The 27,768-nt window shown below is 53.8% G+C and overlaps 1 protein-coding gene across 3 annotated transcripts in view; it reads left to right on the plus strand.

The window, feature by feature from the left end:
- Window positions 1-608: 608 nt before the first annotated feature.
- Window positions 609-27,768, plus strand: part of SPEN (spen family transcriptional repressor) — an 81,439-nt gene continuing 54,279 nt past the window's right edge. For all 3 annotated transcript variants that reach the window (XM_054175836.1, XM_054175837.1, XM_054175838.1), the window contains exons 1-2: window positions 609-783; window positions 26,394-26,714. In XM_054175836.1, coding sequence (XP_054031811.1) covers window positions 701-783; window positions 26,394-26,714 — 404 coding nt within the window. In that variant the 5' untranslated portion in view covers window positions 609-700. The remainder of the gene's footprint in view (window positions 784-26,393; window positions 26,715-27,768) is intronic.

A 27,768-nucleotide genomic window follows, 5' to 3' on the forward strand; every position in this document is an offset into this window, starting at 1 on the left:
CCCCCTTTATTGTACAACACCCCCCAGTTTCACACCCCCCTTACGCCGCTATTTACCCTTCTCTCCCCGCGCATGCGCACTCCTCTCGCCCGCCTCCCCTCCGCCCCTCCGCGCTTCTCGCTCTGGCTCCGCCTCCTCCGGCGGGCCCGCGGCGCGCGCCCCGGGGCGCAGTGCGCCTGCGCGGGGGCCCCCGTGTGGCGCTGCCTGAGGGGCGGGGGGGGGGTGGGGGGTGAGAGCGAGCGGAGCCGGCAGAGGAGCGGGAGCGCGGAGGGGGGGGGGGGAAGAGGAGGAGGAGGAGGCGGCGGCGGCGGGTGCCGCGCTGCCGCTGACGGAGGAGGAGGAGGAGGAAGCGGGAGCGAGCGAACGAAGGCCGCGGCGGGGGGAGCCCGGGAGGAAGAAAAGCCGCGGCGGAGAGGGAGCCCGCCGCCGCCCGGCAGCCGGCCCGCCATCCAGGGGCCCCCCACGGAGGGGATGGTGTCGTCCGCCGCCGCCGCCGCGGGGGGAGGCAGCCGGCGGCGCTGAGGGCGGCAGGGCCCCGCGGCGGAAGAGGCGGAGGGCGGCGAGGAGGAGGAGGAGGCGGAGGAGGAGGCGGCGGGCGGCGAGCGGCGGCCGGCATCGCTGCGCGGGGGGAGGCGGCGGCGGCGGCGGCAGCGGCCGGGAGCCGGGGCAGGGGCGGCGGGCTCGCCCCGCGCCGCGCAGCATGGTCCGGGAAACCAGGCACCTCTGGGTGGGCAACTTGCCGGAGAACGTGCGTGAGGAGAAGATCATCGAGCACTTCAAGCGGTGAGTGGGGAGAGGAGAGGGACGGGGTGTGTGTGTGGGGGTCTCCGCCGGTCCTTCCCGCGCCTCCGGGCCGCGCTCCCCACCCTTCCCCCGGGGAGGCTCTTACCCCGGCCCCTCGTTTTGAGGGGGGGGGAAAAAAACAAGACGGAAAAGCAAAAACTCCACACTTACAAAACATTACAAAAAACCCCCAAACAACCTCCAAAAAGCCAAGAAGAGCGGGCCGGCTGCGCGGGGCCGGCGTTTCCCGCGGCCTGCGGAGAGGAGGAGGAGGCGGAGGAAAACAGAAGCGCTGTAAATAAGCCCCGCGCCATGGCGAGGAGCGGCGGCTGGCGGCGGGCAGGCAGCTGCGGAGCGGCGTGGGGATTGCTGCGGAGCGGGGAGAAGGACAAAACCCACCGCAAGGACGGGGAGCAAGCCCCGAGAAGCCTGAGGAGCGGCGTGCGGCAGCTCGGCGATCCGCACGGAGTGGGTTCCGTGCCGAAGGGGCTGCGTGGTGCTTCGGAGGCAGCTTGGAGCTTGGCCGCTTCGCTTCTCCAAGCGCGTTTTTTTCTTGTCGTTCTTCAACATTTGGGAGTTTTGCCTTGCTGATTTCCACGGTTTTGTTGTGTTTTCTTCCGCCTGGGAGCCTGAGGATGCTGCGTGTGTCGTTCCAGCCCTGTGCATACACACACACGCACAGAGACACCGAGCTGCAGCCGTTCCCGCGGACGGTGGGAACCGGAGCGCCTGCAGCTGCAGAAACGTGGCTCTGAAAAGAAGACCAAACAGCACGAAACCCTAATTAAAAATGAAGAAAAAAACACCAGATATTTCCACGCGGGAAGCGCCTTGGACTATTTTATTACACCGTGGTTGCTTTTTTTGGGTGTTTTTTTTTTTCTTGGTGTTTTTTGTTGTTGTTGTTGCATAGATTAATCCTGCTCATAAGGAAGTGGTAGCTGTTTGCATGCTGCTGGTCGTGTGGGGTTTTTTTTCCCCCCCTCCTTCCTTGGTCTTTTCGTGGAGGAAAAGGAGGAAGAGGAGGCTTCTCCCTCAGTGCCTCAGCAATACCTTTTTTCCTCGGGAAAAGCTCTCGCACAAAGTTGATCCCCGGCACCCCACGCTGGAAGCTGTTTTTTAGTGATGGGGGTGTGGAAAAAAAACCCCAGAAGGCAAACGAGCCCAGGGCTGGCTGCTCAGCTCACGGCCCCTCCAGCCAGGTTGATTCCATTCTGCCGCCCGCCCCCTCCCAAAAAGGATTTTGGAGCTTCCAAAAGGATTCTGAAGCTTCCTTTAATCTTCCTGCGTTGGAAAAACGACGGCGCGTCCTTAATAATGAGTCACCATGGGAAAAATAGATGCGGTGACACCGGGGAGGGAGGGGAAGGAAGGTCCCTGCCGCCTCTCTCCTGGCTCCTACTCGGCTGCCGCTGCGGAGGGGCCCTGGGGGGGCTCGCAGCCCTTCACCTCGCTGCCGGAGCAGCCCCTGGGGGGGGTGTCGGATTGTGTCAAGTGGTCCCTAAAATGGCGGTGGGGTCCCTCTTTGGGCTGGGGGTCACCCCGGGTTAGGGGGGAAGAATCCCCTCCGGGGTCTTCTCCATTCTCCCAGCCCGAGCTTCAGCAGCAGCAAATCCCCATCACAGCATCATCAGCGCTCATTAAATGCCCTGTTTTAGTCGCGCTTCGCCTTTTATTTCCTCCCTTGAGCCCCAAATGATCGCCTTGGCCACGCCAGCCCCTGGTGTTGGTGCTTCTGGCTCCGAGGGGTTTTGTCTCGTCCCTCGGTCCAGGTTCTGTGACCCAGCGTTGTACAAAACCAGGGCTTTGGGGGGGAGGCAAACTTGCTCCAATTCTCGGCAGAGCTAGCTTGAGGAAAGAGACAACAAAAAGTGGGAATTTGACATTCCTGGGGCTTATTTTGGCCAGCCCTCCGCCTTTTATTTATTTTTTTTTTTGCAAAGAGGTATTAAAGCAGGGGGGGGAAAAATAAAAGTTGCTATGGTGCTGTTGCTTGGAGATGGCTGGGGAAAAAAAATGGCAGGCGCTGAATTGTTAATTACCTTCTTTTTTTTTTTGGGTTGTTTTTACTTCGGTGAGGGGTTCGGGGAGGAGATTTGCAGCCGAGCAAACTCCCCTCCTCCCTCCGCTGGTTTTCAGAGCTGATGTTTTAAGCGGGATGTAAGTGTCGGGGTGAGGCTGATCTCACACCTTCGAAACGCTGGGCTGTGGGTTGCAAGGGACTGATGGCCCTTGGGGAGGGCAGGGGGGGGCGAAGCGACACGCTGGCCCCAGAGCCCTTTTAGCGGCGGAATCTTTGGTTCTAGAAGGGGTAAAGGGGCTGAGCTGGGTTTCAGGCTCCGTGCATAGGTGCTGTAGGTGGACAATGGAGCCAGGCTTCCTTTGTATGCTGCTGCTCGCCTGGGGGAAGGGACACGCCGCACAAGGGCTGCGTGGTGTGGTGGTGTATCCATCGGGAAGGCCGTGGTGGTGGCCAGATCCACAGGGAAGGTGAGCTGTGGAAGGCTCCCTCCTCGGAAAGGCCAGTTTAGTTGGGAGAGAAAGTCTTTGCAGATGGAGCTGGGCTTGGCAAAACCCAGTTCCCACCCCTCCCCCAGCCTGAGAATAGGGTGAAGAGCCTGGGAGAGGCTGAGCCACGGCAGCAGGAGGGAGAGTTTGGGGAAATACCACCCGAAATCTCTCACCCAGGGTTACAACCAGGGGTGGTGTTACCCCTGCAGCTTCCTTGCAGCCCTGGGCAGTGTTTGTTTTTCCCCCCATGCTTGGGAAATGGAATCATTTCCATCGGGAATCCGGTACCCAGAGGGTCTCCCTGTTGCACAGCCTCTGCTGGGGGGGCAGCTCTGACAAACACAACCACTTGGTTTCTAAAGAAGCAAAAATCCAAGGAACTCTCTTACAACTTAACCCCCAAGGGGCACAGTGGGTGTGAGGGGGCTGCTGCTTTTTCTTGCCCCCCCCCTTTCCATTAACCAGCTACTGTGGGAACCTGGCTTGGGCTTGCAGGCTCACAAGTGATTCTTTGAAGAGCTGGAATCAGCTGAAAGGCATTTTGAAGAAAGTGCCTTTTTATTCTTGGTTTTACACTCCTGATAGGTTTTGTTTGGTGTGAATTGGAGTAAAACTTGCAGCTTACAAATTCTCCTTGCAAACGAGAGAATGTTGAAGCAGGGCTCAAGAAGCTTATGTGAACAGTGCTGTTTCTCCCCTCCCCCCTACCCCCTTGAAACTCTTTGTTGTCTTGATACTAAAGGGGGTTGTAAAAAGAATGATTTTTATCTGCAGCTCTGGAGCCTCTGTTACAAGAAGGGTCTGGAGGTGCTAGAGCATGTCCAGAGAAGGGCCCTGAGGATGAGCAGAAGGCTGGAGCTGCTCTGCTATGAGGACAGACTGAGAGAGTTGGGGTTGTGCAGGCTGGAGAGGAGAAGGCTCCCAGGAGACCTCATTGTGGCCTTCCAGGATCTGCAGGGGGCTGCAAGAAAGCTGGGGAGGGACTTTTGACGGTGTCAGGGAGGGATAGGACTGGGGGGGATGGAGCAAAACTAGAAGTGGGGAGATTGAGATTGGCTGTGAGGAAGAAGTTGTTCCCCAGGAGGGTGGTGAGAGCCTGGCACAGGCTGCCCAGGGAGGTGGTGGAAGCCTCCTGCCTGGAGGTGTTTGCAGCCAGGCTGGAGGTGGCTGTGAGCAACCTGCTGTGGTGTGAGGTGTCCCTGCCCGTGGCAGGGGGTTGGAACTGGCTGAGCCTTGAGGTCCCTTCTGACCCTGACAATTCTGAGTCTGTGATTTTAATGCCTTTAATCATTTTGGGGCTTTCTGTGCTTCTGTTCAGATACTCCCTTCTTAAAAACTCCTCTCTAATGTGCCCTGGTTCCTTCTCACTGAGTTCTTAAGGCATTCCCAAATACCCAAGCAAGCCTTGCCCAGGCTTGGAGGTCTGCTGTTAGGATGAGATAAGTGGTGGGGAATCTGTGCTAGGATGTGGGAGATGAGAGCTGAGGGCTGGGGGAAGTGGTGGTAGCAATCATTTGGGTTCACCTAATTAATGCTGCCTTGACTAGCAGGGGGGGGGAAAAAGTCATTCACCAGCATTGAAACAGATGCTCAGCAGCTTGCAGAGCAAGGTGACTAAATATAGTAACAGTTGTCCCCAGCACAAGTGCTGGCCTTCCATCTTTCAAGCCCCCCCTCCCCCTTCTGTGTTTTCTCCCACTTGTCTGAGGGAATGTGGCTTTGTCTCATTTCTTGGGGTTTTTAAAGGGTAAAGAGGAGTAAAAGGCTCTTAACCATGAGCCATGTGACTGCTGTGGCATCTCCCACTCTGGGGCAGACATTTGGAGAAGCAGCCCACTCCAGGAGGAGCTCTGGCTTCCAGGGAACAAAGTGCTCCTTTAAAACAGACTGGAATGGAGTTGCAGCTCAGAGCTGTGTTGGAGAAGACAAATGGCTGTTGATTGGGAAGGAGGCTTTGTCTGGCTTCACCTTGTGCCCATCTCTGTGAGGAGATGTGTAGGAAACCACCTGCTTTGTGTTCTGAACAAAACTGCTCCTGGCATGCCAGCAAGGGAGGGTTTGATTTTAGGAGCTTCTAGAAAACACTTGGTCAGGTCCCCAGAAAATGTTCTACCTTCATGGCTGGGAGTATAAGTTCAGCCTGGGAGAGTAAGACCTCTCTGCTTTCTGCTCTGGATGGTGTCCCTGTGGACTCTGGTGGAGCAGAGGGATTTTGGTAAGATCTGCAGGTTGTGTGTGTGAGGGAGAAGGCTCCAGGGAGACCTTAGAGCTGCATTTCAGTATCTGAAGGGGACCTACGGGAAGGCTGAGGAGGGACTGTTCAGAAGGGCTGGGAATGATAGGATGAGGGCAATGGTTTGAAACTGGAGCAGGGCAGATTCAGGTTGGACATCAGGAGGAAGCTCTGCACAGTGAGGGTAGTGAGACACTGGAACAGGATGCCCAGGGAGGTGGTTGAGGCTCCATCTCTGGAGACATTCAAGATCAGACTCTGTGTCCCTGGGCAGCCTGCTGTAGTTGGAGGTGTCCCTGCTGACTGCGGGGGGGCTGCACAAGATGACTTTTGAGGGTCCCTTCCACCCCAGTGCAATCTGTGAAGCTGTGAGAGCAGTGAAATTGCTGCTGAGGTAGTGGGCTTGAGCCCCAAGGAGAAGAGCCTCTGGGGCTGTGTGGGGTGAAGGGATACCTCCATTTCCATGCCTTTTTCCATGCTGGCCATGGGCAGGTCTTGTGGTTCCTTTCTGCAGGGGCAGGCTCAGGCTGGAAGTAACCATGCTGCTGGTTTTGTAAGTCTCCAACGTGTTCCTAGGCTTCTGTTGCTTATAAGCAAGCAATAGTTCTGGGGATGGCAGAGGATGCAGACAGGGAGTACCACTGAGGGTGGTTGTGCTTGGATCTGTTCTGCGCAGAGAGATCCCTACCCAGATGGGTTTGGATTGTAGGAAAAGGCAGAGGCAAGGCTACAGTATGAACCATTCCTGTTTTCCATTTGGGGGGCTCTCATTTCCAAGTGATGGGCCTTTCCTGCATTGGGCAGCAGCCTCTTCAGCTCAGAACCCCCAGGGGGAGGGCTGAGGTGACACTTGTGCCCCTGCTTGGCTGAAGCAATGCGCAGAATATTGGGCAGCGTCAGGACTTGGTTGTGCTGTGTTGTGCAAATACCTCCAGTGAGGTAATCTGAGTTTTGCAGCATACAGACCCCAGGAAGATGGTGGGAGGACAGCTGGTTGGGGGATTAGGGCAAGGGGATTACATTAATTGACCAGAATCAGAAGGGAGGGAATGATGTGGAAGGCAGGAGGTGAGTCCTGCCCTCTGGAGCCCCAGTCGGTGCCTAGCGAAAGTCAGCCTGACGCTGGCTGTGGGTTCATCGTTGGGTGGCTTAATTGGGGTAGGTGGTGGTGCTGGTTCTGGTGGTGGCTCTGGTCTGTGCTTTCTGCCAGATCTCCTTTAATGACACCATTCCTAAGAGCAGTTCACTGAGCACCCTAAGGCAGCACCTGGGTGCTGTATGGGGATGTCACCGAGCGGCGTCTACAGCGAGCAGCCGCCTACTTCATCCCCTGAGACTGAGTCATGCAGAGGACAGCTCCTCAGCACTTGGAGATCCATGAATCCTCTGGCTGCTCGGGGTTCTGCTCTTGGTGTGCACTGGAGGTGGCAGCTGGCTGATGCCACGCTGGCTGAGGAAGTGTCTGTGTAATTGTTTCAGAGAAACTTAATGAAGGGCCATGAAGAGTTGGAGATTTGGACTAAGCTGCTATTAAGTGTTTTTATAGGCTGAGCTGTCTTAGACAGTTGGTGTCACTTGGTTACAGAATTCTGTCATCTGCTGAGCCTTTTCTGGCATTGTTTCTTCTCTGAAGTTCCTTCAAAGGTCCTGGCTCTGTGTGTGTTTGTGATTTGATGAGAGCAGCTTCTGTTGTCGCTGAGCTGCTCCAAAGCGCCGTTGCCTTTTGGTATTTCTTGTCCTTACTCTAAATTCCTTTGGTACGAGGATAAAGTAATCCCAGAGCCCTTTTCTTGCAGGCTGCCACAGTGCAGGCTTGCATGTGAGCTTACCAGTGAGGCTTACAGAGATACTAAATCCATTCATCACTTTAGAGCAGGGCACCGGGAAAGGCTGAAACCCGTTTTGTGACAGCCTGCTTGGGTGCTATTTTTTCCCTCCTTGCTTTTCCTAGGGCAGGAAGCTGTGCCAAGTCTTCCAGCAGATGACCTTGTTGCTGTCTTGAGGTGTGTCCAAAATTAGGTCCTTGTCTTCACTGAGATGCTAGCTGGCTTTCCATAGAATGGTCCTGGCTGGAAGGGACCTCCAAGGTCACCCGTTCCAACCCCCATCAGGCAGCAGGGACATCTCCAACTAGATCAGGCTGCCCAGGGCTGCTGTCAGGTCTCCCTGGAGCCTCCTCCTCTCAAGGCTGAACACCCCCAGCTCCCTCAGCCTGTTCTCATAGCAGAGTTGCTCCAACCCCCTGAGCATTTTTGTAGCCCGCCTCTGGACCCTCTCCACCAGGTCCATCTCCTTCAGGTACTTCAGGTGAGGTCTCACCAGAGCTCAGTAAAGTGGTAGAATCACCTCTCTGGATCTGCTGGAAGGAACTCTCCAGCTGAGGAGAAGGCAGGTTGCAGGTTTTGGCTGAGCTGGGTGAGTCAGGAGGAACCTGGAGCTCCTCAGGAGTTCTGTTTTCATGAGATGATGACACAACTGCTGCCTGTCCTGTGCTGCAGTGGTGTCACACTGTTGTCAGCCTAGGAAGAGGAGGAGAATATGCCTCCTGCACATGAAGGTGCTCCTGAGAAATACTGAAGAGCAAACCCAAGTCTTCTGAGGGTGTTAAGACGGAGGTTCACCCTTCTGGGGCTGCTTTTGGAGTGTTACAGGTTTTGGGAGAGCTGCTGGCAAGGAGGATGTGAGGGGGGCGGATGCCTTCTGCTTTTGGCAGCTCCCAAAAAGAAGCACTCAGGAGACATTTTGCCTGTGTTTTTCATTAAATCCAGTGAACTTGCTGAGGCCTGAGAACACCCTGAAACCAAAGACTTGCAAGGGCAAACATTCCTAAACAATGAACTGAGGAATCAAGTAGAAAATATGATTACTCCCCATAATAAGATTGTGAGTTTAGCTGCATCTTCGGCATGCTGATTTAGAAACCTCGTGGGAGGAACATGAGCCTGAAGATGGAAATTCACAGAGTACAACCAGCCCTGTGGCTTGCCTGTGCAGGAGCCTCTGTAGTGTTCTGTGGACTCCCAGCAGTTCATGGAGATCAGACAAAAGCTGCTTGGTTTGGTTGCCCAAGCTGACAGGCAAGTGGTGCTCCTCGCCTGGTGCCTGGACACTGGGGTAGTACAGGAGGGTTCTCCTTTCTGACTGCCTGGTAGGTAAGGGCAGCTCTGGTCTCCTTGAACCTCAAGAAACATCTCCAGTGCTGTTCTACAGCAACATGCTAAGATTCATAGAATGGCTTAGATTGGAAGGGACCTTAAAGTGCCACCCCCCTGCCATGGGCAGGGACACCTCCACAGTATCACTGAGGTTGGAAGAGACCTCAAGGATCATCGAGTCCAACCTGTCACCACAGACCTCATGACCAGACCATGGCATCAAGGGCCACATCCAATCCTTTCTTGAACACCTCCAGGGCTGGGGACTCCACCACCTCCCTGGGCAGCACATCCCAATGACGAACGACTCGCTCGGTGAAGAACTTTCTCCTCACCTCCAGCCTAAACCTCCCCTGGCACAGCTTGAGACTCTGTCCCCTTGTTCTGGTGCTGGGTGCCTGGGAGAAGAGACCCACCCCTTCCTGGCTACAACCACCTTTCAGGTAGCTGTAGAGAGCAATGAGGTCACCCCTGAGCCTCCTCTTCTCCAAGCTAAACAATCCCAGCTCCCACCAGCCCAGGTTGCTCAAGGCCTCCTCCAAACTGGCCTTGAACACCTGCAGGGAGGGGACAGCCACAGCCTCCCTGGGCAGCCTGTGCCAGAGTCTCCCCACCCTCACGCTCAAGAATTTCTTCCTCCAGTCTCAGTCTCCTCTCTCCCAGCTCAAAGCCATTGTCCTCATCCTGGCACTCCCAGCCCTTGTCCAGAGTCCCTCCCCAGCTTTCCTGGAGCCCCTTTCAGTTACAGAGAGGCTGCTCTGAGGTCTCCCCAGAGCCTTCTCTTCTCCAGACTGAACAGCCTGGACGAGATGAAGACTTCTGTGTGGTGGTTGGAGCACAGCAAGTGCTTTGCTTTCTGCATTTCCATAGTTACTGTTTAACCTGTGCATGCTCTGCAATCGGCCTGTGCAATCTCAGATCCTGCCGTGTGAAGATAACATCCTTCAGTAAAACAATAAACAGTGCTGCAGACCTTTCACAAACAGGCCAGGATGTCTTCTGGGGCCAGCTGCAATCTGATCTCTTAGCAGGACAGAGTGAACATGAAGGCAATGTCCCAGAATTAGGTTGCAACAACATCCTTCTGGGGCTGGGCTCCGTGGAAGTGTGTCGTGCAGCGCTGGTGTGTGGCTGGCCCTGTACCACACTTGCTGTCTTCATGTCCTGTCCCAGGTCCAGACCTTCATGGGGGCCTGGGTGAGAAGGCAGCAGAGTGGGGATGTGAAAGGAGCAGCAATTTCCCACTCAAATTATTGCTGGGAGAAGAGCAGGGTTTGTGTTAATGACTCTGTTCTGCAAAGACTCACACTTGGAACAATAAAAGGCAGCGTTTTGTTTTCTTTGCTTCCTTTCTCTTCCTCTTTTTAATTAACAAAACTGAAAGTACCTTTTGCTTGCTTTCTTTCTTTCTTTTTCTTAAAGCACACTCACAGCTGCAGCATGAGCTCCCAGAGCTGATCACAGAATTGTCAGGGGTGGAAGGGACCTTAAGGATAATCCAGTTCCAACCCTCCTGCCATGGGCAGGGACACCTCACACTACAGCAGAGCCACATCCAGCCTGGCATTAAAAACTTCCAGGCATGAAGCTTCCCTGGGCAGCCTGTGCCAGGCTCTCACCACCCTCCTGGGGAACAACTTCTTTCTAACATCCAATCTGAATCTCTCCACTTCTAGTTTTGCTCCATCCCCCCCAGTCCTATCACTCCCTGACACCCTCAAAAGTCCCTCCCCAGCTTTCTTGGAGCCCTCTTCAGACACTGGAAGGCCACAGTTAGGTCTCCTGAGAGCCTTCTCTTCTCCAGACTGCACAACCCCAACTCTCTCAGTCTGTCTCCATGGGAGAGGAGCTCCAGCCCATGTTTGAAAATGCCCTGAGTGGGCTCTCACCTCAGCGCTGAAAAGCCAGATGAGTCCAAACGTCTCCTGAAGGAGCATGCACAGGTGATCTGCTGGGCTCTCTGCAGTGGAGACAGTGCTAAGGTGTGGGGGTGTTCCTCCTGGGCAGCCAAACAGGAGAGCTTTGCCTGGCTTTTGTTCTCACAGAATCACAGTGTCAGGGACAGGAAAGGGCTTTGAAAGCTCATCCAGTCCAACCCCCCTGTCAGAGCAGGATCACCTAGAGCAGATCACCCAGGAACTCCTCCAGGCAGGTCTTGAGTATCTCCGGAGAGGGAGACTCCACAACCCCCCTGGGCAGCCTGTTCTGGTGTTGTTATTCCTGATGTGGTGGGAAATCAGAGGCGGTTTCAAACCCAAGGTGGTCAAAGCTGGGTTGGAAATGCTCTCTTAGCTCTTTAAAAAGCCTGCCAGAGCATAAATGATTTTTGTTTAGCAAGTGGCAAGTCACCTCCAGTTGTTCTCCAGGTACCAACCCGAGCTGCTGGTGTTTCCTGTCCGCTGAGAGTCCTTTGCCATCCCTGCTGCAGGTTGCTGGTTGCTTCCACTCAGCACAAAGGAGTGAGCTGGGCCCATCTGCTCTTGCTGTTGGTGTGAACACCTCCCAGCCTCATTAAGGCTGATGGCTGCCAAAAAGCACACAGAGCCCGGTTTAAATGGCCACTCTTTAGGCTCTCTGTGGCAGCTGGCAGTGACCTGCAAGAGTTAATGGGGCAAAAGAAGAAAACGAAATTGCCAAGTTGCATGTTGAAAGTAGTCCTCTTTGGAGGGGGAAAAAAAAGTCTTCCGGCCTCATTAGCATCCGAACTGTGTGGAGAACAAAAGCCCAGGATGGATAAGTGTCTCCCTTGTGTACCTCATCAACAGCTGATTTAATTCCTGGGGATCTGTGCTTGGCTTGGGCAGCCAGCTCACTACCCATCTAGGCAGCTAAGGAGCACAGTACCCTCCTTGTAATCACAGGCTAAAGAAACCTTTGGGTCTTCTTCTTGACTTTGAAACGACTTGTTGGGAGCCTTGAGTAGAAGAAGAGCAGCTTTGCCACGTGTGAAAAACGACAATGGCTGCAGCGCTGATGGCGTAGCTGATATGCTGGTTGTGGCTTCAGTGAGATTTGCTGGGTTTTGGCAGCAGCTGAGCTCAGGAAGCATCTCTTCCTCCCCATCCATTCAGAGATGACAGCCCCTGGCTTGTGCTGGCAGTCCTGCTCCTGCCGAGCTGGTGTTTGAAAGCAAAGGTTTGCAGGTGGGGCTGGTCGCTGGAGTGGGGTAAAAGCAGGCAGCAGCCTTCCTGGTGATGGCCCTGGTTGTGTTGTGGCTGCTCTGCTCTATCTTGCTCTGGCCTTGAACCTCAGGAGGAGCCCTGTTGGTTTGGTAGCACCCACACACCTCCAGATAAGGGTCTGCTGAACCCTTTGGTGTGGAGAGAGCTCTGTCAGCTCAGCTCCTAAAGCCGAGATGAGAAACCTCACCCGTGGCTGCGCTGAAGCTTGCGCTGGGCTGCTGGTGCTGGGCTGCTTGCAGCCTGGCTTTGCAAAACCTGGCCTTGGAGTTGCATCAGAAAGAAAGAACCCAAAAAAAAAGAAAGGCATTAAAATGTGGCTGGTGAGGAGCCCAGCTGTGGGAAGGTTGAAGCTGTCACCGGCGGAGAAAGCGCCAGGGGCGCAGGCGGTGCCTGCAGACGGCACAGCCCGGTGTGTGCCAGCAGGGCACAGCAGCTCCCCGGGCTGACACCTGGCTCGCGCCACTTGGGTTAGTCACAGGAACCAGCACTTTCTCCGAGGTGATGGCAGCTGTGAGTCACCAGCCAAGGGCTGCACACCCGTGTCTGGGTGAGGGCCGGTGTGGCAGCACCGCGGCGGTGGCCAGCCGTGAGGCAGGCTGCGCCGCAGGGGGCTGGGCTGCCTGGGAACTGGCTCTGCTGCAGCCTGATGGGGCTGCAGCTTCAGGTTCATAACCTCCCAGGAGTGGGTGAGATTCTGGGGTTGGTGCCTTGACTGTGAGTCCTTGGATCTGGCTGCTTTCTGTCAGAAAGTAATTCATCAGTTGGTAGAATCCTAGAATGGCTCAGGCTGGAAGGGACCTCGGGGATCATCTACCTCAACCCCCTGCTGTGGGCAGGGAAACCTCTCAACTAGCCTCAGCTGCTCAAGGCCTCATCTGTCTGGCCTTGAACACCTCCAGAGAGGAAGCATCCACTGCCTCCTTGAGCTACCTCTTCAGGGTCTCGCCACCCTTGTACTGAAGAACTTCTTTCTCAGCTCCAGTCTAAACCCTTATGAAAAATCCCTCTGCAGCCTTCCTGTGGGATCCCTTCAGGTATTTGGAAGGCAGCTCTGTGGTCATCCCAGAGTCTTCTGCAGGCTGGACAACACCCAGCTCCTCAGCCTGTCCTCATAGTGGAGGTGCTCCAGCCCTTGGATCATCCTTGTGGACCTCCTCTGGACTCACTCCAACAGTTCCAGCTCCTTACAGTGGGGACACCAGAATTTGAAGGTGGCCACTTGTTCAAACTGATTTGTGGTTTGAGGAGGAAGAGCAGTCACTTCACTTGGGATGGTTTGGGAGACTTCAGGCAGGTAAACTTTGTTTCCTTCTGAAACACCACTTCCTGGAAAAGATACAAAGCCTTGGAGAAGAGGTTGTAAAGTTTGTGTTTGACTGCAGGAGGGTGAAGCAGTGAGCAGCAGCAAGACTTTGGAAGGCTTAAGATGCTCCATATTTGAAGTACTCTGCAGCATGGCAGGGAGACCATAATGTTATGACTCTGCATTTTCCTTCCATCTGCTGCTGAATGTATGCAAAGCAGGGCTTGGAGACGCAGAACTGAGATGGGGAATTGGCCTTCTGGGAAAGAATGAAAAACTTCATTAATCAAGAGATTCCCCTGCAGTTGGATCAGCATCTCCTTAGAAGTGAATCCAGCCAAGCCCCCAAATCAGCCCTGCCAGAAGACATTTAATGCAGCCTGTCACAGATTGCATTGGGATGGAAGGGACCCTCAAAGGTCATCTTGTGCAACCCCCCTGCACTCAGCAGGGACATCTCCAACTACAGCAGGCTGCCCAGGGCCACATCCAGTCTGATCTTGAGTGTCTTCAGGGACACATCCCTGGGCAACCTGTTCCAGTATTTTACCACCCTCCTTGTGAAGAACTTCCTCCTGATGTCCAGCCTAAATTCAACCTAACTCTGCCCTGCTCCAGTTTCAAACCATTGCCCCTGGTCCTATCCCCACAGCCCCTTCTGAACAGTCCCTCCCCAGCCTTCCTGGAGGTCCCCTTCAGATATTGAAATGCTGCTCTAAGGTCTCCCTGGAGGCTTCTCTTTTCCAGGCTGAACAGCCCCAAGGTGCTTCAGTCCTCTGATCATCTTGGTGGCCTCCTCTGGCCCCTCTCCATCAGGTCCATGCCACTCTTGTGTTGGGGGCTGGACACAGCGCTGGAGCTGAGGTCTCAGCAGAGCAGAGCGGCAGATCCTCTCTCTTCACCTGTTGGCCAAGCTGCTCTGGATGCAGCCCAGGCTGCCATTTGCCATCCCCACTGGTGGTTTTGAAGCAAGCCTGCAGGTTGTGCTTTAAGGTGGACACAGAAATTCCCTGGAGATGGACTTGAAGGGCTCTGTGTCTAGCCTGTAGTAAGGTGACAGCACCCCTCTGCCTGGGCTGCTGCAGCACAGCCAAACCTGCGGAGTTCCTACCCAGTTCTGTCCAGGCTTCTACAACCAGTTGTAATTTTCCTGCTGCTTGGAGAGCAATCTGGAGGTGCTGCTGCCATGCCTGTCTGTTTGCCCTGATCAATGCTGAACCCCTTAGCCTGTTGCAGCTGAACTTGAGAGCGAGGGGGCTGCTGGCAGTCGCAGAGATCCAAGGTTCCTTTGAGTTTGGTGAAAACAAGCAGGGCTTAATAGAGGAGAGAGAGAGACCTGATTAGTGGCCCCATGGAGAGAAAAGCTGCAGCAGGAGCACAATCCTTATTAGACATTAAAGAATCCACATGGGAGAGAGGTGTTCCTGACCGTGGGAAAAGCTGCAGTGGGAACCGGCAGTTATTGGCCGCCGGAGAATTCAACCTCAAGACTCCCATCCATAAGAAATGAGGCTTCATTACTGCTGCTCACAAAGCCTCTTGCCTTGCTCTCTGCTTTAATCATGCCCGTGCCCCGCTGCGGGCTGCTTGCCTCGGGCCTGCAGAAGTGACAACCGGGAGAGCTTCGGCGCTGACGCAGCTCCCGGCCGCTTCCCGGCCGGCTGAGGTGCTGCAGGGGTGAGACCCTTGGGTTGCTCAGCTGGATTGGAGCAGGGCTGCGGCGATGCCTCGGGTTCGCCTCCCTCCTGCCTGCGGACAGCCTGGTGCGAGGCCGCGGCTTGGGCGAGGCTGTGAAGTGCAGCCCAGCAAGGAGACGCTGCCGAGGAGCAAGCTGTGGCTGTTTCAGGTCTCAGGGCTTTGTGCAGCCCCGCTGCTGGGAGCGTGCTGCAATCGCCTCCCTCTGCGTTGTCTCTCTCAGGCCAAGATGTGGCCGGGACCTGCTGCTGGAGCTTGCTGGGTGCTGCGGGGGTCTTGCAGAGGGGCTGATCCTGCAGCTCAAGGAGCCTGCTGTGTTCAGCTCCACTCTCACCCAACAGCTTATCTGTGGCAAAATGTTTTGTCATGGGGGGGGGTGGGGGCTGCAGAAACGTTCCCTGCTGTGTTGACTGTTGGTAGAAGTAGTCGCTAATGAGATGAGCAAACGGCTGTCAGAGTTCTGTTGCTTCCCTCTCTGGTGCTGCCTGAGAACTCCATCTGCACATTAATACCCCAGCAGTACCCAAACGGTGACTCTGCAGTAAAGATCATCAATAAAGTGTCTGCATTAGGAACCACTCTTACTCTGTGTCTTAAAACAGAGCTGAGCTGCAAAGCAAGAAGTCAGCAGAGAGTCGTCTGCTGGACTGTCTGCCATGTGGAGCAGGCTGCTCTGAAGCAGCAGAGGCAGCAGCAGCAGCGTGGGGGAATGTGCCTGTGCTAGCTTTTTAATTTCCTACTTTGTCATCTCTGGGGGAGGGATTAGGAGAGGAGACAAAGCCCTGGCTGTTGGCAGTGCGTGGCAGGAACACGTGCTGGGTGGAGGTGGAGCTGGGGTTCCCAGGGAAGGGCTGAAGGGAGCTGCAAAGTCTTTAATAGTGGTCTGGGTTTGAGGAATTTGGGTGGTGGGCTGGGAGGGGAGAGTTAGGACCATCGTGGTGAGGGCTCTGCTCTGTGGATAGGTTGAAAGAGCTGCAGTTGTTCAGCCTGGAGAAGAGAAGACTCTGGGGGGACCTTGGAGTACCTGAAGGGATCCCACAGGAAGGCTGCAGGGGGCCTTTTCATGAAGGTGTTTGGAGACAGGCCAAGGGGGAATGGTTTGAAGCTGAGGAAGAGTAGGGTTAGACTGGAGCTGAGGAAGAACTTCAGTTGAGGGTGGTGAGACTCTGGAACAGGTTGCCCAGGGAGGCTGTGGCTGCCTTCTCCCTGGGGGTGTTCAAGGCCAGGCTGGATGAGGCCTTGAGCAGCTGAGTCTAGTTGAGAGGTGTCCCTGGCCATGCTAGGGAGGTTGGAGGAGCTGATCTCTGGGGTCCCTTCCAGCCTAAGTCATTCTGGGATTCTGTGACTCACCTCAGTCACATAAATGATCTGCCCAAGCTCTGTTACCTGCTTGGTGGTTTCTGCTCCTGAATTTGGACATCTCCCTGAAGGTCTTTGGTGCCAGGAGGAAGGCTTCAGAGAATGTCCTGAAGGACATTGTTTTTCTCCCCTTAAAGGCCACAGAGCCAATAAAGATCACTCTTAAATAGGTTTGCAAGCATCTCAGAATGCAACCTAGAAAACGAGGGTAGGTCAGTAATTAGGACATGTTTCTGAATCACTGCTGTCACAAGGTCTGCTCTTGGTGTGGCTTGGAAACCTCCTTGTGCTACAAGGAGCTTCTCTTCAGCCTGACTTTGGGAAGGTGAAAGTTTTCAAAGCCTTTCCTTGTGTGGGTATATCACTGGCTGCCAAGTTGTCCTCCTCATGACCACCCAGAGCTGCTCACCATCACTGACTGTGACAGAAGCCACCACTTCTGTGCCTGCACCAGGGGCACAGGAGGAGCTGGAAGCCGCAGTGCAGCAGGAAAGCGATGGTGTGGTTGCCATCATGGACACGTGGAGGGATGACTCACACAGCTGGAGTGCTGCATGCATGGCTCTGGACTCCTCAGATGGGACAGGCAGGGAAGGAGAGATGATGGAGGGACCCTGCATGTTGGGGAGTGCTGTGATTGACTAGAGCTTGGTGATGGTGACAAGAGGGTTGAGTGTCCATGGGGGTTTGAGTCACAGATTGATAGAATGAGTTGGGTTGGAAGGGACCTCAAAGATCATCCAGTTCCAATCCCCTGCCATGGGCAAAGCTGCCTCCCACCAGCCCAGCTTGCTCAAGGCCTCATCCAGCCTGGCCTTGAACACCTCCAGGCAGGGCACAGCCACAGCCTCCCTGGGCAGCCTGTGCCAGTGCCTCCCCAGCCTCACTGGAAATAATTTCTTCCTCATCTCCAGTCTCAGTCTCCCCTCTCCCAGCTCAAAGCCATTGTCCCTTGTCTTGGCACTCCCAGCCCTTGTCAAAAGACCCTCCCCAGCTCTCCTGTAGCCTCCCTCAGCAGGGACAGGGCACTTGGGAGGCCTACAAGGGTTCTGTGAGGTTACAGAGGGAGAAACCAGAAGGACCAGAGCCCAGCTAGAACTCAGTATGGTCACTGTCAAAAATGTTTCTGTAAACACCTTGCCCAGAAGGAGGGCTAAGGAGTCTCCATCCTTTACTGGATGTGGCAGCAGTGACCCAGGCTGAGGAGAAGCCTGAGGGACTTGATGCTTTCTCTGCCTCAGGCTTTAGCAGTCAGACCACTTGTCAGAGTGCCCAACTCCTGAGCTGCGTGGCAGGGACAGGGCATGGAACGAAAGCACATGACCCAAGGGGAAGCGGTCAGTGATCTGCTGCACCCCTGGGACACACACAGGGCTATGGGGCTAGGTGGGATCCAGCTGGGGGTACAGAAGCACTGGGAGGTCCCAGCTGACAGGACATGGCAGCTGTGATGCCAGCCTGCAGCAGGGGCCAGAAGGAGGATCTGGGAAATGACAGAGCTGTCAAACTGCCCTTGGTGCCAGGAGAGGTCATGGAGCAGATCATCCTGTGTGCCGCCACGTGGCACACGCAGGGCAACCGGGTGATCAGGCCCAGTCAGCAGGGGGTTGTGAAAGGCAGGTCCTGCCTGACTAACCTGATCTCCTTCTGTGACAAGGTGACCTGCTTAGTGGATGAGGGAAAAGCTGTGGATGTTGTCTGTCTGGCCAAGTGTTTGACACAGTTTCCCACAGCATCCTCCTGGAGAAGCCGGCTGCTCCTGGCGTGGGTGGGAGGACTCTGCTGGGTAGAAGGCTGGCTGATGGCCAGGCCCAGGGTGGTGGGGAGTGGAGCTGACTCCACTTGGTGGCTGGTCACAAGTGGTGTTCCCCAGGGCTCAGTGCTGGGGCCAGTTCTGTTTAGCATCTTTATCAGTGATCTGGATGAGGGTATTGATGATCCCTCAGTCAGGTTGCAGATGACACCAAGCTGGGCAGGAGTGCTGCTCTGGCAGGGCAAAGAGCTCTGCAGTGACATCTGGCCAGGCTGGATCCATGGGCTGGGGCCAAGTGCCAGGTTCTACCCTTGGAAGCTGGGGAAGGGTCTGAAGAACAGGCCTGGTGAGGAGCAGCTGAGGGACCTGGGGGTGTTGGGCCTGCAGAAAAGGAGGCTGAGGAGAGAGCTCATTGCTCTCTACAACTTCCTGAAAGGAGGCTGTAGCCAGGTGGGGGTTGGTCTCCTCTGCCTAGTAACAAGTGACAGGATGAGAGGGAATGGCCTCATGTTGTGCCAGGGCAGGTTTAGGTTGGGTACAAGGAACAGTTTCTGCATGGAGAGGGTTGTCAAGGTGTGGCTCAGGCTGCCCTGGGCAGTGGTGTGATCCCTGCCCTTGTGTGTGGTGCTGAGGGCCATGGTTTAGTGGTGCCCTGGCGGTGCTGGGTTAATGGTTGGACTGGATGATCTTAAAGGTCTGTTCCAGCCTAAGTGATTCTGTGATGTGCTGAGGAAGGCAGAAGGAGGGAGTTCAGCTGTCTTATTTTTAGCCATGTCTAATACAGTGTGGCAGCTGCAGTTAAGGCCAGCCAATACCACACAGCCAGTGCCACACAGCCAGTATGATACAGCCAGTGCCACACAGCCAGTGCCACACAGCCAGTACCACACAGCCAGTATGATACAGCCAGTGCCACACAGCCAGTGCCACACAGCCAGTACCACACAGCCAGTATGATACAGCCAGTGCCACACAGCCAGTATGATACAGCCAGTGCCACACAGCCAGTGCCACACAGCCAGTACCACACAGCCAGTATGATACAGCCAGTGCCACACAGCCAGTGCCACACAGCCAGTATGATACAGCCAGTGCCACACAGCCAGTGCCACACAGCCAGTACCACACAGCCAGTATGATACAGCCAGTGCCACACAGCCAGTATGATACAGCCAGTGCCACACAGCCAGTGCCACACAGCCAGTACCACACAGCCAGTATGATACAGCCAGTGCCACACAGCCAGTGCCACACAGCCAGTATGATACAGCCAGTGCCACACAGCCAGTGCCACACAGCCAGTATGATACAGCCAATACCACACAGCCAGTGCCACACAGCCAGTACCACACAGCCAGTATGATACAGCCAGTGCCACACAGCCAGTGCCACACAGCCAGTACCTTCCATTGACTCTTCTCTGGAGAGGACTTGTTCTGGAAGTGCTCCATGCATTGCTGGCAGCCTTGGTGCTGGTAACCTCGTCCCAGTGGGTTTGGTCACTTAAAGGAGGGAAGTTCAGCCCTTTGGGGGAGTGCTACAGCATGGGGCTGTGGTGCTCCTCAAAGGGCTCTGTGTGTGTGTCCAGTAGAGAAACACTCAGAGGAATTCACCAGCACCCTGGGCAGGCAGAGCTCAGCTTGCCAGCTGCAGCTGCTGTGTGTGTGCTGACATGAGGGCTGTCTGCTGTCCTGAGAGCCCTGGTGGTCTAGCTCCACGCAGAGCCTGGTCTGGTGCCCTCAGTGCTGAGCCATCGTAGTAAACATTGCTCTTGGCCTCCCTTCAGCTCAGCTGCTGGCCAGGGCTGGTGGCTGTGTGGACTTGGCCATATTTGTCATGAAGCATTTGAGAGATGGCTTGAGAGAGTCTGTGGGGTTGAGTGGCAGCCCTGCGAAGCCAAGCCACTGTGGCTTGTGGGGGAACAGCTGCCCTGGCTCCTTAAAGTTGATTTGAGATGAAGTTTTCCAGGAGTCTGGAATTCTGTTTGTTGTCTCTCAGGACACATCTCAGTTACCTTGGCTTATTTTCCAGTGTCCAGTTCTGGGCCCCTCAGTTCAAGAAGGACCTCAGGGAAGTGCTTGAGAGAGTCCATCCCAGAGGCACAGAGCTGCTGCAGGCAGTGGAACAGCTCCCTGTGAGGCCAGGCTGAGGCAGCTGGGGCTGGGAGCTTGGAGCAGAGGAGCCTGAGGGCTGCCCTCATGGCTGGGGATGAAGATGTGCAGGGCTGGAGCCAGACTCTGCCCAGGGATGTCCAAGGACAGCACAAGGGGCACTGGGGGCAAGCTGGAGCAGAGGAGGAGCCACAGGAACAGAAGGGAAAACTTTGTCCCTGTGAGTGTGGCAGAGCCTGGAGCAGGCTGCCCAGAGAGGTTGTGGAGTCTCCTTCTCTGGAGACATTCAAGGCCCTCCTGGATGTGTCCCTGTGTGACCTGCCTTGGGTGATCCTGCTCTGGCAGGGGGGTTGGCCTGGATGATTTCCAGAGGTGCCTTCCACCCCCTCCCATTCTGTGACTACCTGGGGTGATGTTCACCTTGCTCACACTTCACTATAGTCTTTGGTTTCACTGTCTGCTGTGCACCAGGTACTCTGTGTGTGGTGGGACCCAAAGCCCATAGTGCAGTCTGTGCACCTTGGAGTATGTTTTGGTAGTCAGACCGCAGTACAGGCGGCCACAGTGCTGCTCTTCTGTTGTGTCAGTGTGCCTGTGATATGGATGGGAAATAGGTGAAAGAGGGTGGGGGGACACTGGAACAGGTTGCCCAGGGAGGTTGTGGTTGCCCCTTCCCTGGAGGTGTTCCAGGGCAGGCTGGATGAGGCCTTGTGCAGCCTGGGCTGGTGGGAGGTGTCCCTGCCCGTGGCAAGGGGTTGGAACTGGATGATCTCTAAGGTCCCTTCCAACCCAACCCATTCTGTGAATCTGTGAATGGTGGACTGCGTGCTTAGACCATGAAACAAATGTCCATGACAGCAGAACTGATGTCAGCAGAGGTTCCACAGATCTTGGTCAGCCTGGTTAAGAAGCCCTGTGGAGCTGGTGATGGGAACTGCTTCCTGGCAGCTTCAGGCTTTAGTGTCAGACTTGCATTTCCACCTGGCTGGAGCAGATCTGCTTCGTGCAGGGGAAATCAGGACCGGAGCAGCCCCCAGCATGGGCTGTTGGGACTGGTCTGAAGTTAAGAATAAGGAGAAGAGGTGCAGACATCTGGAGAAGTATTATTTCAGGTCACATTATTTTGTTATGAAATAACAGCAAGAGGAATGTGATTGGCCAAGGGGAGCTTCAAGCTGTGCGAGCGTTTCACTGAACAGAGCAGGCTGGGGCTTGCTGCCTTATATAATGGAGGAGGAGGAGGAGGAAGGAGCTGAGCCTGGCACTGAGACAGCCCTGCTTTTCAGGTGGCTGAGGTCAGAGAGGATCCAAAATAATCCAGTGTCCTGCTGCTGTATCAGGACATGTTGTCAAATCATGCTGGTAACGAGCGGGGCAGGAGCGAGCACAAACCCTCCTGCTCCTCCTGGCTCTCGCACCGTGCCCTGCGTGCAGCACTACCTGGAGCCTGGCACTGTGCCAGCTGGGAAGAAAAATATGGGGAAGCTTTTGAGCCTGGGGTGTAGCTGACCTGCAGAACTGTGCAGTGGTGAAAACGGTTAAAGGGTGTAAGAGGTCTTTATGAGCTCGGGCAGGGGGGAGCTCAGCAGGAGAAAGCAGGCATGTGGAATTTAAAGGCAGATCTCCCCGATTTCAACCTACCTTTTCCTAGCATGGCATAGCATCCTGGAAAGATCCCAGTCAGGTTATAAAATGCTGCAGCTACGTGATTGCAGTTGCCTGCTACACGTTCTCTGCCCGGCTTTCTCCCAGTCCGCTCTTTGTTTCAGAGGCTTTTGCTTGGGAACAGCTGAGGCTGTGCAGCAAAAGGAGCGCTTGGAGCAAGCAGCCAGCCGAAATGGTTAATGAGAAATGGAGCTGCGGTGGTGCTGAGGCTGCCAGGACCCCTGTGTAGGGAAGGTTGCAGGGTGAGGGATGACTTTTAGTGAGGAAGAGGAACCAGCCCGGGCTCGCCTTGGCGGAGGCTGCGTTTCCCAACCTGGCTGCGCTGTCTGCCCGCACGGGAGGAAGAGCTGGGGAGGAGGAAGGGTTGGAGAGCGACAGGAACATGCCGAGCGGCCATGCCAAGAGCCCAGAGACATTTCAGCTGCATGATTATAGAGGTGCTTTGATCTGCAGTGAATAACCCGATAATGCTTAAATTATGAATTCCTCTGCTTTGTCTGGGAAGCTGGATTAGGGAGGCTTTGTTGGAGCAGTGATTACCGAGCAGCTTTTCCCTCGGCGAGGGCTGCTGGAGCTGTGTTTACAGCCTGGTGCTGCGGCCGTGCTGTGCCTGCTGGAGGGGCACAGTGACATAACAGCTCTCACACGGCCTCGTCTCCGCTGCTCCGAAAAGGCAGCCTCTGGATGTGGAGCTAATGATTAACGGCTCGGAGGGGAAGAGGCACTGCACAGCCTGGCTCTGGTTGGGGTCTGCGTAGCGGGAGCTGAGGAGGAGCTCTTTGTTTCCCGTCAGCGGTTGTGAAACGAGGCCCTTCTTGGAAAAGGCTGAGGCCAGGTAGAGCCCCTGCGAGGCAGGGCTGGAGAGGAGCTGCACTGCCAACGCTTCCAAAGGTCTCGGCGATGCCTCCCCTTGTCCTTTGTCCTCTCTTCCCAGCCCTCAGCTTCTGCACAAAGGTTGCTCCGCGGAGTGCGTTCGCCTCCATCTTGCCTCGCTGTGCGATCCCAAGCGCGGCGCTATCCCGGCGCTATCCCGGCGCTATCCCGGCGCTATCCCGGCGCTGTCCCGTCTCTCCTCCCCCGGCCCTTCAGAAGGGAGCCAGTTGTTGTGTTGTTGGTTTTTTTCAATCTTGTAACGTATTCTGCTGCAGCAAAGCTGTCTGCTGATGCAGTACCGCAGATCTCCCTTCGCTGCGGTCCTCCTCCTCCTCCCGGCAGCATCTGCCAAGTCGGGAGCAGCTCGGAGAGATGCCAACGGGTGGGGCTGGGCCGGCTCACCAGACAGAGGAATCTGCACGGTGGGGGAGAGGGGCTCTGTGTAACCACAGCACCGCACTGGGGCAAGGAAAATGCAACCCTTCCTCTCGTAGCAGCTGGCCCACAATGCTCAGAGCCTTCTCCTCATCGGTTCCCTTTCATCCTCCTCTTTCTGTTCCCTTTCATCCCCCTCTTTCTGTTTCCTTTCTCCTCCCCCCTGCCTGCCTCCTGCACTTGGAGCAAAGAGGATTGTCACAGATGATCCTCGGGGCTCGTCAAGGGGACAGAGCAGGACACCAAAGCATGGCAGAGGTTTATGGATCTGGATAATGCTGTCGGCAAGCAGGGTGATTTAGGACTGTGGCTGTGGTGGGATACAGTGGGATCCTCCCCCATCCATTTCTAATTTAGGGGGGGAAAAAGGAACTAATGTTTGAATTCATGACAGCTCATCTCCACTGTGCCCAGTGTGACAGGTCAGCTCTGGCTGCAGGAGCTCTGTGCATCTGCTGGGTGATTTTGTTGGTACCCAAGGAGTGCACAGTGTCAATATTCTGTACCTTCTGCGCTTCCTGGGCAGTGTTAGCTCCAATATTTGAACATTTTGACACAATCTGGACCTTCTGTAGAGAGACAAAAATAATTGAGGTCCATGAGTATGTTCCACTAACACCTACCTATGTGTGAAGAGTTCAGAACTAGGCAATAAAAGACTTGTAAGGGTGGTGAGAGGGGAGCCCCTCACAGCTTGTCTTCATACAACACGGGCTGTGATGGCTTCAGTCAGGTCAGCTGGGATGTTAGGCGTTTGGAGTAGTGCTAAGATGCACTTAATTCCCTCCCCCCCTAAAGACTGCAGACAAAGTACAGGCTGGTGTTGGCAGAAACAATGTGTAAACAGTGAGCAAAAGGCCAGGCTCTGCTCTAAGCAGCCTCTACTGTTAACTCTGTGCTTGAGAAGCATTGCTCAGTGGATGTGAGAGTTGGAGTGCTCTGGCCTGTCACAGCTTCCCTTTGTTGTCTGTAGAGAACTGAAACTTGTGCTAGAGGGGGATGCTAATGAGGATATCTAATTATTTACCATAGTCTTTGTAATGTTCATCCATGACATGAACTTTTTTTCTCTTTCAAATAGGCTCTTCCCTGTTTTCCTTCCCCCTTCTCCCTTTCCTCTTTCTGCTCTCTTTACATCTGCCACATCCAATTAGGCCATTTTTTCCCTCACACCAGTTTCATTAATCATACCCTCAACTTCTCTGCTCTTTCTACATCTTGCCTTCAAGGCCAGGTAACCATAGCTTCAGGAGAGCACAAACTTCAAGCAGCATCTTTCCTGCAGTGCCTTTCATCATCATTTGCTCCTTGGCAACTTGTAATTAGAACAACAACCATAAAAAACCCCCAAAACCCAAACCAGTTTGGGTTAGGAAACTCTGGAGATTTAACACCCCCTTTGTGGTGCTTTTTGATGTGAGAGGTGCTTTGCAAGATACTCCTTCAAGGACAGTGCAGTGTGTTGGGTGGGGTACGGAGCAGAGCAAAATGAGATCTCAGTCCAAAGCAGCTCATGGACAAAGTGTAGTAGGTCAGGGCGGAGTGAGCAGGTTTTCAGGCGGTGTTTAAGGGTTAGTCATCCAGTAGTGATGAAATGTTGAGTATGAAAAGCAGAGTCAGGTGTGGGTTCTAACAGTGTGTGCTCTGTAGCCAGGCAGTCCTGGTGCTATTCTCCTGTGTGTACAGCTGGAAACAGCTTCTCGTGTTGAAGGTCTCGCATCTGCTCTGTGCCGTGCTGCCTGTGTCACTTTGCAATCCTCCTTCGTGTGTTTACAAATACTTCTTGAGCAGTGTTGGGGTTTTTATTATTATTTGTGTTGGGCTTTTGCCTCTTCTTCTCACGGATTAGTGCTCAAAATCTTCCTGGCTGGGAGAAACCAGCCCCCAAAACGCAGCTCTTGGTGGTTTTAAACCAATGCAGCGTTCACACTTCCCATTTTATCCTTTCTGCTGCCAGCTGATGCAGGTTATTTAAAACCATTTTCCCACCCTGTTTTCTTCTGTGCACAAACATGCTTGTTTGTATTTGTTTTTCTTTTTTTAACGCAGACATTTACTCCTCCCTAAGTGACTGTGTGGCAATTATTTAACATGCATTAAGCAGGGTGGTGTCACATTCCCCTGGGCTGTCCTCAGCCTGCCTGTTGCGGGGCGGGGGTGTGAAGCTAAGCTGCAGAATCCCACGGCAGGGGCGTGAAATTGAACCCCTGAATCTCACAGCAGGGGATGGGAAATTGAACCCCAGCAGCACCCCGTGCTCAGCCACGGCTCTGAAGCATCCTGCAAGGCTGGTGTAAATAAATGGGATCGGGAGCAAGGATCAGAGCGATCCTCAGCACGATCTGACTCTTGTTTGAGTGCTGAATGGATTAAATATAGATCAGAGTAGTGGAATTGCTGTGTCAAGGTCATTATTGGGTTTTTTTCTCCCTGAAAAAGGAACGGTGGGGATGTCTTTATTTTCACTTGTTGTGACACAGTTTTGGTTTAATTATGTCTTGCTCATCAGATTAAAAAATGAGAGGGGCTGCCCTAATTGTGAATACCTTTCTCTTTCTTTGGCTGCCGTTGCTCTGTTGGTATAAAAAGGGCAATCTCGTGGCAAGCAAACCAAAAGAGAGGAGTTTTACATGGAATGAGGGAAAGTTTAAATGCCCTTTTTCCCCCCCTCCCCCTCCTCCTTTGTTTTATTTTTTTGGAAATCACATCTTCCAACCTCAGAGACTGCAGTGTGGGGAGGTCGAGGTGTTGATTTTATGACATGAATGAATAAAAATGACATGAATGGGGGGGGAAAAAGAGAAATGAAATAATGAAACGAAATAAAATAATGAAATCATGAAAATAAGGACAGGAAATGAGGGGGTGAAAAAATGAAATGATGAAATGAATGATGAAATAAAGAATGAAATAATGAATTGAATTGAATTGGAATGGAATGGAATGAATTGGGATGGGATGGGATGGGATGGGATGAATTGGAATGGAAATGAATGTAAATTAATGGAATGGGATGGAATGGAATGAAGTGGAATGAAATGGGATGGAATGGGATGAATTGGAATGGAAATGAATGGAATGGAATGGGATGGAATGGGATGAATTGGGATGGAAATGAATGGAATGGGATGGAATGGAATGAATTGGAATGAAATGGGATGGAATGGGATGACTTGGAATGGAAATGAATGGAATGGAATGGGATGGAATGGGATGAATTGGGATGGAAATGAATGGAATGGGATGGAATGGAATGAATTAGAATGGAATGAAAGGAAATGGAGGTCTTTTCCCACCAGCACTAACATCCCTGCTCTGCTTTGCTTTCCCTGCAGATATGGACGTGTGGAAAGCGTCAAAATCCTCCCCAAGAGGGGGTCGGAGGGCGGCGTGGCAGCGTTTGTGGATTTCGTGGACATCAAAAGTGCGCAGAAAGCTCACAACTCTGTCAACAAAATGGGAGATAGAGACCTACGGACGGATTATAATGAGCCAGGAACCATTCCCAGTGCTGCTCGGGGATTGGATGATACAGTTTCCATAGCATCTCGTAGTAGAGAGGTTTCTGGGTTCAGAGGAGGTGGTGGGGGGCCCACTTACGGCCCCCCACCATCGCTTCATGCACGGGAAGGACGTTATGAGCGGAGACTTGATGGGTAAGTTCCAAGGTTTCTCTAGGCAGGTATTTTGTATTTGATATGGTGAGAAACACAAACTCGTATCTAGGGCCCCCAGATGGATTTAAAATTTTGGGAATTATCTATGTTTCCTATTTTGGGTTGGAAACGGAAGTGATTTCTATCCCAGTGGCTGGTACCTTGTGGATCCATAGAGGATGTGTTCTGCAGCTGGTTGGATATCTACACTTGAAATAAGGTGGTTTTAAGATGGAAGATTTCCTTTGGCCAGCATCGAGATTGGAGTTACTCTGTTCTAGAAGTAACGGTTCCATTTCTTGGATAATATTAAGGCCTTGCTCGGATGTATCCCTGCTGCCAGATGGAGCTATCTTACTCTACAACATGTGGTGAAGCTCTCTGTGGAGTATCTTCGGAATACTAGAACCTAGAATGCTGTGAAAGCTTGCTGCCTTAGCTCTCACTGCTCCCTGTACGCAGTTGGTATGTTAATTGGATTGTCAGCAAAAAATTTCTAGTAGACTTTTAATGATGCAGCCCCTTGGATTCTACAGACACCACTTAGCCCTGGAGATAACGCTTGGATGGAGAAGACCGAAGGCAGCATGTGATGGTTCCATTTTGGATCTACATCATTTCCAAGTGATTGGGATTTATTCTTTCTGATGGTATTGGCAAAAAAAAAGAGCCGATGGACACTTACTAAATTTTGGAAATTATAGCCTTTTGTTTTGTTTCCTTTTGTTTGCTTTCCAATTTTTTCCGTTGCTCTTTTAATGCTGGGATAAGAACTCCTGCCTTGAATTTATTGGATGGTATACAGTCAAGACGCCAGTAGCCATGGGGAGTGGATTACTATCTAGCCTCTTAAAAAAAAAAACCAAACCATAAAGCTCTTTGCTGCTCCACACTAAAGAGTTAGTTTTGGCTAAGGACGTGGTGCGTAACAACACCAGTTCGTGGATAACGCCAGCGAACAGTGCCGGGGGCTGGATGCTTACAAAGGCGGCTAGAGGATGCCTGCTGGCCAGCAGCGATCAGAGCCCTCCTGCCCTGCCCTGCCCTGCCCTGC

This window comes from Dryobates pubescens, chromosome 33 (genome assembly GCF_014839835.1).
Source record: "Dryobates pubescens isolate bDryPub1 chromosome 33, bDryPub1.pri, whole genome shotgun sequence".
Lineage (NCBI taxonomy): Eukaryota > Metazoa > Chordata > Aves > Piciformes > Picidae > Dryobates > Dryobates pubescens.